A 12,029-nucleotide genomic window follows, 5' to 3' on the forward strand; every position below is an offset into this window, starting at 1 on the left:
TAAAGAGATGGTTGCGTAGCATGTTTAGGAGGCGGGACCCATTTTTGAGACATTTGACTTTTTTAATGATTGACTAATCAGCTAACTGACTGTTTCAGAATTACAAATCTGACTTAACTTTGCTTAAGTATTGCTGTACTTTTGCTTACACCGGCTAACCCTAGCTCCCAGTTTTTTCGGTACATCTAGCCAAAGCTAATGCAGTCTAAGACAGTGGTCCTGCCAACATGAAGGCAACACTTGTTTTTCGTTGAAACTGTTTGCATGACTAGGTATTTTTTTCAGATAATGCTATAGGGTCTATACCTTACAATACAAAGAATGACTGATGTTATGTTAAAATGAAACTGAACTGAGCCTTAAAGCAGTTTCCTTAAATGTGTTTTACCTCAGTAAAACTTACAAACTGCTGAATGACTGTATGAGAAATATTCACTCTTTAACAACAACTCCCTCCTCTCTGTGTCTCAGTCTGTCTCCATCTTTGTGTTTCTGTCAGTTCGGCCAGAGGCTAGAACGCGATTGGTCGTCTGCGCTGCTGCGCCATTTGCTCTTTGGCTCACTGAAGGCCATGTGCTATGGATGCTGACTCACAGCGAAAAGGGAGGGGAAGGGTGTATGAGTTTTACAGTGTCTGTGTTTTGAGACTGAGAAAGAAAGAGAAGTGTGGGCGCTGGATGTAGATTTGTTTGTGTGAGTGTCTGTTGTAGAGACAGACAAGTACATGGCCATCTGTAAGCAGTTTAGCTACAAAAATAGGTCACACTAGTGCACCTAGCAGCACCTTTCTCCTGTGCTTTCTGTCTCTCTCATTTCCTTTGTCTCTCCGCCTCTGCTGTCAAGGTTTTGCCATCTAATTATAGGGTTATTTTGTCTCCCTCTCCATTGTCTTTCAATCTGTCTTGCTCCTTCTCTCTCACTACCCCACTCGGCTGTTGTTGCTATGACTACCATGCACTGTGCTGGAATGCACAGTGTGGCATTGATTACAAAGGTGAAGAGACGCTCAAACAGATCATTAGAAATCTACTGGGTTCCACCAGAGACATGATGAAGAATCTTGAATAGAAATCTATGAAAGCATCCAACAACACCATAGACCGCGGTTGTCCCGCTCCCAGCCTTCAAAGAGCCAATCAGCAGCAGAACCAGAAAACATATCAGCCAATCACGCTGTTGCAATGACACAACATTCAAGGTTCACAGCAGCATATTGGTAAACAAATCTACTTGTTGTAGTAAAGATGTAGGTATGTCTATCTCGCATGTTTCCTGTCTAACTGTAGCAATAATGTGAATCAGCATGACAGCAAGAGCTCCAATGGGATAAGCCAGGGATATTACAGGATTTAAAGCAACATACAAGATGAAAACCAAGCAAGCAAAAAAGATGTGACAAAAGAGTGAACTTCAGTTACAACCAGCACGAGAGACAGGAGTTAGTAAGACCTCCATCATACAGCCCTAGAGTGCAGCTGGCAACCACGTGGCAACCTCTGGTCTCTAGGGAAAAATTTGTATTCCCTGACCAGCTGACAAGAGTCTGCTGGAGATTGCTGGTGAAATTGTTGTAAAGAGGGTCATTGCTTTGGTAGTTTGCACAGAAGATGCAGATTTGTCTACAGTCACTGAGAGGTTTTGAAATCAGAAACAGGAAAAAAGTTCTCCCTTACTGCTGCAACCAACACGTTTCAAAAGGCACACTTGTACTTTGAAGTGGAGACAAATAATCGCCATTTCTTCAATGCAAACTATGGGGGACTGTGGACAAATACTAGCGACAAAAGGAATTGCAAGGAAGTTTTAGTGCAGCACTGTATCTGGACCAATTTCACTACGCTGTCGATCGTCTGAGTTGTTTTTAAAAATAGTTCCCAAGGTCTTTCCAAAATGCGCTCCAGTGTGTAAAGAAAGACCAAACAAGTCTGACTTTCCTGTAAAAGTTAGGAAAAGTTGTAAAAGCTGTTGGATATATTTTATTGTGTATTTTCATATCTGATTCTCTAATTTGGTTTGTGATACTGAATTGAAAAGTAACAAGCCCGGTCTTGCACCAGCTAAAAAGAATACTTACCTGGTGTGTCGAATAAGTCAAAATATGGTTTTAAAATCCTTATTCTAGAAAGAATCGTCAAATACTTCAGGACTCAGTTGCACTGGCTTATTTGGGAGGGGTCTGTTCGCACAGCCAGACATGTACACCCCCACAATGACTTGTCCCCAAGTGGTACAAAATAATGCTTGGTTGAGTGACCATGAAATGCAGCGATAGCCAGATAGCTTTCACTCCAGCCTCCAGCCATTTATAGATTCATGCTTCAGCCAGATTATAATACGAACACCGCGTTGCTGCCATGGATCTGTTACCAAGTGGAGATGGAATCAATTATTTATTTGATTAATTTCCCTCTCATGCTCATGCTATTTTAAGATTTTCATCTCTCAAAAAATCTGCTTCTCCAGGATATCAGATTAGGTAATAACATCCAGACTAATATGGAACCATGATTACGACGCTACAGTTTCCATTTATCGGATCAATGCACACAACATAGCCTTCGTACTGCAGGATAGACAGCAAATGAATTAATGGCATCAGCCTGGTTCAGCAGGGAAATCAAATTTATGAACATCTGCAACAGTGGCAGGTTTGTTTACTCATTTTAGAGACCAGGACGAGTTCAGTTTGGGCACTTTGCTCTGAACTTTGATGCGGACAGTAATATTCTTTGGACTGTAAACAGACTCAGGTAAAACGGCTGTATAGAGTCTGTTTTAATGCCAAGTGCATGCGTGCTTCCAAGATATGCACATGAAATCCTTTCACTGCTTTAACATACCTTCCACTTCTGTTTTTTTCCTCTCCCACCACCTTCTTTCCTTTCTGTCTCAGCTGAGGATAGGTATTCACACAGGTTCGGTGCTGGCAGGTGTGGTCGGTGTTAAAATGCCACGCTACTGCTTGTTTGGAAACAATGTGACGCTGGCCAGCAAGTTTGAATCAGGAAGCCATCCCAGGTGTATCAATGTTAGTCCCACAACGTATCAGTAAGTACCTGTGCTGTATGTTGCATAAAAATGCGTTTCATATATACTGTATACAGTACCTTAAGTTATGGAAGTATACGCCCTCACAGGCTTTTTATTTGGTGTTACTGTTTTAGTGTGACTCATTATTCGATCATAACTTGATTTAATATTCACATTATTTTACTTGACCTCTGTTTTACTTTTTTTAATCTTCTCTTATTTTCGTCTCTTTTCAACAGACTGTTGAAAGACGACCGCTCTTTTTCATTTGTCCCTCGTTCAAGGCTGGACCTCCCAGAGAATTTTCCCAAAGAGATCCCAGGGACATGTTACTTCCTGGAGGCGGGCACATCCCACAGTCACGCCTCACTGACCAGCTCTCGCTCCGCTCCTCCGGCCTCTATGAGGAAAGTCTCCTACAGTATTGGGACCATGTTTCTAAGAGAAACAAGTTTGTAGAGCCCATACACAGACCAGGTTACACAGTTAATTATTATGTTAGTGACTGGATTTTGAACTTGTGCAGGAAACCAATTACACAGATCTTTGGATATGCAAATGCATTATTTAAGAAAAACTTTGATTCAGACCTGTGGGATGGCCTGTATGAATGAAACTTTGAAAAGGCTTTCATCATAAGTGAAGAAGAACAACATGCCCTCGTCTCTCCTGAGCAAAGGAGATACGGTTCAAAAGACTTAAGGAACAGCTACTGCGCTAGTCTCACAAGGACCCTCCCCCAGGGAATTGTACTGATGGAATCAATTAGAAGAGAAACCTTAATATAAACCTTCATGATCTAGCTGGATTCCTCAGCTCCAGACCTGGAATCTGGTTCTCTCTGACCTGCGTCTAAACACGGGAATGCTTGGAGAAAGCCTGGGGATAGACCAAACATATGACCGTAATTGCACTCAATAGAAATGGAACTGCGCAAATTGAACAAATCCACTTCCCATTAACAAACTGGGTGCTGAGTATAAAGTTGGGTGAATTTTTGCAAGATGGCAACATTGCCATAAACGTTTGCTGTGCATCATGGCCACTTTTACAAGGATGATAACAACACAGCAACCCCTTCCTCCCCTTGCAGCTGTCTCTATGTAACGTCATGCTTTACCAAACATACGTCTAACAACTGCTACTTGTTATATTAGGAAGCATCAACCTAGGAGCAGTTGGTTGTGGTGGCGGGTGATTAATGAGAGGCACAAAGGAGACAATTTAGTAGTCATCTAAGGACAAATGCCAAAACCACGAGTATTAGGCTGACTTTATAGGTCTGTCTGCTTCTAACCTACTGAAAACTATAACCAACCCAAGTCCAGCCATTTCATTGCATATTATATGTGTAGGTCTGAAAATTATTCCCAGCTCAGTGCCTTTTTATTGCTCAAATTTGGACAGATATAAGATGAATTGAACTATATATATACTATAGAAAATATAGGGATCGCTCAATTTATCTCATGTTTTAAGTTGTTTTATGACTTTTTAAAAAACGGTTAATGACATGAAAGGAAGAATGACATTTGCCAATGCTTTTAAGCCACTTTTGTATTTGTTGTACATTTCACTCTTGGATGGTAATGATTGGTTGGCACGATAAATCAAGCCTTCCTCAAAGAATTGAGATATTTTAATTTGCATTCACTCGACTGTGTCCAGATCCAATACTACACACTAAATTGTACTTATAATACAGTACTGTGCCAAATTATACACTTAGTCGTAGTATGCGTATCTTACACAGTTCACACTTACATACATAACCTGTTTTAACGGCTTTATATTTTTAATATACAGTATGCAGTTCTCTACTAGCCCTGTCAGGTGCAACCACCAGGTTTCAGATTACGTAGTAGTCTGAGTATAATTTGCTCAAGCAAATCAAGTGATGTCAAGCGAATTCATCTGAGACAGTCTTCATAAGCTATCATCATGCAGCGGGAGCTGAAGGTTTGAAGTTGAATAGTCTTTGTATATTTGATAGCCCCGGCAGATTTGGGTATTATTTTATAGTTACTTTAAAGTGCTGCCAGTGTTCTTAAACAGTTGAGTAAAAAAATGTTTATATCAGTTTAAATGGTTGATTAAGGTAAAAAAAAATATACGGGGTTATAGTTTAAATTATATCGATATATATTTGATGTTAAATGAAATGTTTTTATTATGATATGAAGGGAACAGAGATAACAGCCTAAATGAAATTATTACTAATGGATGGCCCCCAACAAGCAAAAAACATGCATAAGATCTTTGTTATTTAAATCCGAATGAGCGGTACTCATTGCTTCCTTTCCATGCTTGACAACATCACATTATTGGCACATCACATCATGTTGCTTTAAATCTAACTTACTTAATAAACTGATAATAACATCTGTTCCGAAAGAAAAGAATGGTTTCGTCTCTGGTTTACTCCTGCACAGATTATAGTTCATAATTTTAATAGAAGTAGGATGTCGCAAATTCACTACATCTTGCCAAATGACATTCTTGTTGCTTGAACCCAACAAGATAAAATAAAAAAGTGCCAAATGTGCATTTAGACACACCAGAACACCAGGTTTTATTCCTGCTTTCCACATCTTAATAATAATAATAATCATCATCAATAATAATCGCGGTAGTAGCAGGGAGGAAAAACAATGGTTACACATTGAAACTCATTGATATAAGAAATCCAATAACAAATACCTTTTCTGCCCTCTAACTTAGACATTCACCAGCACAACTATGCGTTGTTCCAAACTGATGGAAATGTTGTTAAGAGGGCAAACAGCACAGATTTCCTTTTAAACTGCCAGTGTTCATTATTGCCATAAAATTCTGTCAGCAGAGTCTCAGATGGGAGGAAGCATTACAAAGCAATGAAGGCTTGCACATTTTAATTTATTTTATTTTTTTTTACGTGTCACCATCATACCCACATTTCCTATTAACAAAAATGACTATTTCTAAAGTGTATGCTATGCAGTAGAGGGCTTACAGTTGGCTAGACAATAAACACATCAGTCAAAAACATGGCAGCGTAGCTTTTTGCCTAAAAAATATTACGAGTTGCAACACAGCGAAAAAGTTTTTTATTAACATGAAACTAGGTGCCGTTGTTTAGTGGGACAGCTTTGCCATCTTAAGCTTAGAGTTTATCTTCACCTAAAGACATCTGTCAACTTTAAGCTTAAATCAGTGGATTATTTTGCGTAGGGGGTTGCTAAACATTTTATTACACTTTGCGGCAGCAGAGAAAAAAAAAAAAAAATCTGTCCAAGACCGTCCATTCGTTTTGTGTGATGTATAGAGAACCAGAATCTGCAGTAACCATCTGAGACATCAGCAAAACATGCATCTTATGTAAGTATTCATCAGTGGCTCAGAAGATTAGCATTTCTCTTTACATAAACTGTGTCAAGCCTATCAGTCAAAAGTAACGTGTATGTCAGACATAATGGTGTTCATCAGGTCTTCCAGAGTTAAGGGAAGTCGGTCTTTAAAGCCAGGGAAAGTAAAAAGGTGGTTATTGTTTTTTAATTGACCATAAAGTTAGATTTCACAGCTTTTCTGTGAGGTACCAGAAGGGTGATTTTATATGAAACCACAATTTTCAAAGTGTCTTTAAATTCTACCTAAAATTTTGTGTTATCTCTGCAAATAATCGACAATATTTGCATTGATTTCTTTTTTTGGAAGGACTCAACTACTGTGTTGTACCCACCAGTAAGATAACCCCCCAGAAACCTTGTTAAGTGTATTTGACAGCTGTGTTACTGAGCCTGGGGGGAGGTTTTTACAGGGCAGGCTTTCGCATACAAATGTACAAGTACTTCCCAGCTGTCATCCTGGCGATAATGCATAGACAAATTAACGTATACTTGATAAATCTACTGTAGCATAAATGTAGTGCAGTGCCTAAATTTTTGCTGGTAGGCTTAAAATAGGACGTTACACCAGCATTACACCCACACAACTTGTGTCCAGTCCTTACATCTCCAAGTCTGTAGATTCTTGGCATAATAATAAATGTTTGGCCTGATCTAACAAGTCTATTTAGATGCAGAGGTGTTGCAGGTACTGATTCTTTACAGTGATACACCAATGCACAAGTCGGTGACTTACACACAGGCGTTCTTTAAGGTAACAATGGCAATACAACTGAGCTATAGTGTATAAATTGTCTCAAATAATGAACATGAACAAATATTGTTAAGTAAGTGTGTGAGGGTCCAGCGTCCAGTGAGACAAAGCCAAATACATCCACGACTCCTCCATCTGTTGTCTGCGTGCCTGATTGCGTGACTTTGTGCGTGTGTGGGTCAAAAAATAGGAGATAATACAAACACCACTTATTAGCAAAATCTGTACAATTTTAATTATGTAATGTATTCCAAATGGGAAAAAACAAACAAACCTGAAATTGTATTACGATTACTTTGCAGGTTCTTTTTGGTATAATTCCAAAGTGAATTGTGAGTTGTAGCAAAACAAGAATCTCTGCTTTGTTGTCCTTATTTTTTATTTCAGCTTTATACTTTCTGTCAGTATGTTTCATCCATCTAAAGGCAGGCTGGTTTTCTCGATGCACCTCTGTCCCACAAAACCTTCATGCGCTTGGTAATGTCTTCTTCTTCTTTTTTTAAGAACTTAAAAAAATATAGACACTTTTGTTACTTTTTCATTCTGTGTTTTACTGAATTAAATGATTTTGTTTGATGATGCATTCATGAAACATTTTCTTTAACTGAAATAGCATGAAAATATCATTTTTATTGAAGAATAAAGTTGCTATGTTTTTTGCAGGACATTGTTATAAACTGTTTTGTTGCCAAGTTCAGCTTCACCCCCACTGACATACAGTACAAAGGGTCAAAGATGATGGGAAACTGGACTTTACTTGTTTTAACAGCAGAAACAAATGAGGGTTGATGCCTGGGTCCGCCAAAAGATTTGTATTTCTATGTTCAGCTCCAACCTTTGAGAAATAGTAGCTTCCATAGGTTAATTTAGCACTAATTAATCATTTCATTTGAGACCCAGTGGTTTCTAATCACATTCAAAAGTCTGCAGAGGCTCTTGTACTTTGGTGTTTTATGTTGTAAACATAGCAAAACTGATCCTGGAAATGAACCCCGTTTGACCCTGCTGTTGGAATTAGGTGCACTGTATATGGAAGGGGCATGATGACAACTGTTGGTTTCTGACTGACATTAAGGGCACATCTTATGTCTTATATGATGTAAATAAAAAACACCAAGTATCTTTAATAAGGAACAAAGCCTGCGGCTGTTACTGTGAATGCGTGCGATGACATGTCAATGAGTGTGTGAGACGGTGTTTGTGTGCAACTCTGGTAAAATTTAAAAACTAAAATAATATTAGCATAAATAATAATTGTAACAAAAAGTAGACTTTATTGTTATTTTTATTATTATACCAAATCAAATTTGACACTTTAGAGGTTGTGTGAACATCTTGTGACCACACTTTACTTCTTCAAGAAAAGAGATGCTCAAGGATTAATATTAACACTTAATTCTGAAACAGGCAGGTTTAAGGTAAAGTGACACATTGATAGTTGAATGAGTAGCAGTAGCCAGTTTATAGGCTGTTAAGAGTAATCACTTTCAATCATTGTTATGTTGTGTGTGATACCCTGTGTCTGCATTTTCCTGTTGCTTTTCATTCTTATTTTTCTGTGCTCCTGGTGTGCAGGTTATAGACTATATAATATGATTAAATATGCAGAGACCAGGTGACATCACTGCCAACTCTCTCAGGCTGTATAAAAGGATGGTACCACCGTGAGCCACGGGCATTGTTACCTGCTGTTTTGGAGCCTTTAGCATTTTGCCTGCCACTATCTTGTTTTTTTCATAGTGGAAATGACAAGCAAGAGGTAGATCTCACTAAGACCCGCAATGTTTGTAGCAACACAAGGCATTTGTTACCTTTTTAACGAAATAAAAATAGCGCTGTATTAAAAAAAAACAAAAATTCAACATCTTTGTGCTGCCAGAGAGGTCGCCTCCTGCTGGCTGTTGGAAGGGATGCAAGTTTAAAGCACTGTCACACTGATTTCATATTTATTTATTTATTATATAGGCCTTTAGTGTTTTGAGCTTGCACTTCAGTAGCAATCACAGCATTAGGTAGTGTGACACCTTCCTGCAGGCCTGTGCAGACGTGTGGATGTGTTTATCTCTAAATCAGAAGATAAACAATCGAAATGTCTTAATCAAGTTGTCTTGTTACTATTGAAGCTCCCTATCACCATTCATTCTCCACCTTAAATCCCAAAACGGACGGAAATGGACGTAGCGTTTTCGGTGGGAGAAATGTTTTGTCACTCACACAGCATTGTAAGATAGTGTAAGATGTATCCTTAGGCCCCCTCCTCGATTCAGAGATGGGCTTTCCCTTTACTTACCTGGATGATTGAGCATGCATCAAGGCATTTTTTTCTCTCCACCTTAAAGTTGTGTTTGAAAACAGAAGCTGACAAGCGTTACATATTTCACCTTTAATGACGGTTCAGTTCGGCTTAAACATCTCAGTTTGTTCTGACAATGTAACAGAGAGTCTATGCGCTCAATAGCAGGGCCGTTTCATTGAACCAGATAAAGGCTGTTCCTGTTGAAATGCAGAACCAATACAATCAATAACATGATGAAAGCAGTTTGAAGGATCATACATGTGCTGCAAAGGAAAATGATCTCTTTGCTGAATAATTGCAATGTCTTCAAAATAAAAGTATTTTACTTATTTTTCTAAAAGTACCTGAAGGTTTTAATTCTCTAACTTCTGTGTGTCTTATGTTCTTCAACTCAACAAACTGTCTGCTTGCTATGATGCTCAAAGAATGCATAGTCTCTCACTAACTAGAGTTTAAGTTTACTTTTATCTGCCAAATATTTCCAGCCTTCATTCAATACATTAAATAATATCAATTGCATGTAACAAACCAGTCTATTTTAAAAGTTATTTTTGCTTATTTTGTGTATTTTTCTGTATTAATCCTCTCAGATATTGCAGTGCTGCTGGTAATGTGATGACAGCTTTGGTTGTAACAGTCAATGAACACGACACAGCCAGAAGCCTGCAAAGATTTTTATGAACCTTCCAATGATGTTTTTCTTTCTTTTTATCTTTTCTTCCTCATTCCTCCACCCCTCCAGCCCTTCATCTGTCCCTTCTCCCTTTATCTTTCCCCCTTCCTTCTAACTATGCAAATACACCCCCATTACCCTAATTGGCTCTGGGAGGTTTGAATATTTCACGCAGATCATCTTCACTGATCAGGTGGGTGAATGTGGTCTTCGACATAACGTCGTGCAGGTGCTAATGGAAATCACACGCAAACAATGTAGGTAAGAATGAATGAACAAAGGTCAGGTTATTTTCACACTGTGCCAGTCGTATTAGCTCAATTAAATAGGAGTTATGGAGGTGCTGATAGTATTAGCAGTTCAACAGGGAATTATGTTGTTGTGGGGTGAGGGTATGTGCATCTGAATGAATTATGTAGTTATTATTCATGGATGGATCTGTAGAGGAGATCCTCTGCTCTCTGATTCTCATTGAGGAGCATATGGTGTGCTCTACTTGACCTCTTGGGAGAATTTCTGTGGGAAAAATGATGGCAGAAAAAATATAGCAGAATTGACTGACCTCTAAGAAAAGGTTGCACATAAACTGTACTCCTCCTTAAAAACGGTGATTTGTGTTCAAAAGCATCATGCTTAGCCTTTTTGTAGTCTGAGAATGTTTTTTTTGTCTTATCCATTACTAAAATATTACTTTAATGAAATCTTTAATTTTCCTAGCTGTAATTGTTACAATGTTGCTGTTAAAACAATTTCATGTTTTTGTATGTTATGCAGAAATTAGATACAAAAATTAGCCCTGATTGTAAGCCTTCTCTTTCTGCCTTAAACTGTCACACAGCATGCTGTCAAGGTTCAAATGAACTTCAAACTTAATGCATATTTACATTATATTCCCTATTAAATAACCTCAAAAAGTTATTTACGATACCTTTTAAACTGTCTGCCAGAGCAGCCTGGTGACATTGGGACATTATATAGCATAGCTAGCAGGTCAGGTTGGTCTGGAAATAAACACGGTGGCCCCAAAAGACTGCAGAACTGCCACTACGTACACTTTTTCTCACAGTTAAATTTCATAAAATAAGAATGTGTGGTGAGAATGTGCTGTACAGTGGCTCAGGCTTTAAACTATAATGGAGATAAATAATAATAATAATTGAACACAAAGATTTTATCTTTCCAAATTTAAACTGTAGTGTTACTGCCAAAGCCCAGAGTCACATCCTGACAAATATTAAATCATAACCCTGTAAGAGAACCGGTTCATAACCCAACCCCTTTATTTCCTACATCAATATGTAGACTTTACTAGTAAAATTTAATCAGGCCTCTTATAATAATTTTTCTTGTTATTGAACTGTGGCGGAGGTGTGGTCCCGGGCGCGGCTGCAGGGGAGGAGTGGTGCGGTGAGCTCAACGGGGCGGTGCTGGAGACGCAGGTGAAAACAGCTGATGGCGTTTTGGACTGATGATGGTTTCCTTCTCTTTTATAGTGAGACGGGAGAGGAGCGGAGGAGAGCGGGAAATCAGCTGAGACCGACAGCTGTCAGACTGTGGTCGGTCATAACACAGGAAACTATAAATAAATGTGTCATCTGGAGACAAAGACCTGTGCGTGTGTGTACCTGTGTGTAGTGCATTTCACAAGAACATCTGCAGCAGTGCCTAATGGTCATCTTTACTTCTGATTTTACTCTCAGAAAACGCAAAATGCAGAGATAAGCTGTGTTTTTTTTCCTCCCTTCAATAGTTTTTCTTCAATTTTTGATTACCCGACTGCGGTGAGAATGTAGTGCACCAATTCAAAGAGGAGGAAGACCCAAACACATAACACCAGAGACAACGTTAAATCCAAAATCCATATCCTTAATCCAGAGAGGCAGCGGTCATGCA

At 38.7% G+C, this 12,029-nt stretch overlaps 1 protein-coding gene across 3 annotated transcripts in view; it reads left to right on the forward strand.

The window, feature by feature from the left end:
- gucy1a2 (guanylate cyclase 1, soluble, alpha 2) overlaps positions 1-9,806 on the forward strand; it is a 50,844-nt gene extending 41,038 nt beyond the window's left edge. For all 3 annotated transcript variants that reach the window (XM_084949974.1, XM_084949975.1, XM_084949976.1), the window contains 2 exons: positions 2,894-3,048; positions 3,270-9,806. In XM_084949974.1, the coding sequence (XP_084806100.1) occupies positions 2,894-3,048; positions 3,270-3,489 (375 nt within the window). In that variant the 3' untranslated portion in view covers positions 3,490-9,806. The remainder of the gene's footprint in view (positions 1-2,893; positions 3,049-3,269) is intronic.
- Positions 9,807-12,029: the final 2,223 nt, after the last annotated feature.

This window comes from Perissodus microlepis, chromosome 14 (genome assembly GCF_051167445.1).
Source record: "Perissodus microlepis isolate ML-2025 ecotype Zambia chromosome 14, ASM5116744v1, whole genome shotgun sequence".
In the NCBI taxonomy this organism is placed as follows: domain Eukaryota; kingdom Metazoa; phylum Chordata; class Actinopteri; order Cichliformes; family Cichlidae; genus Perissodus; species Perissodus microlepis.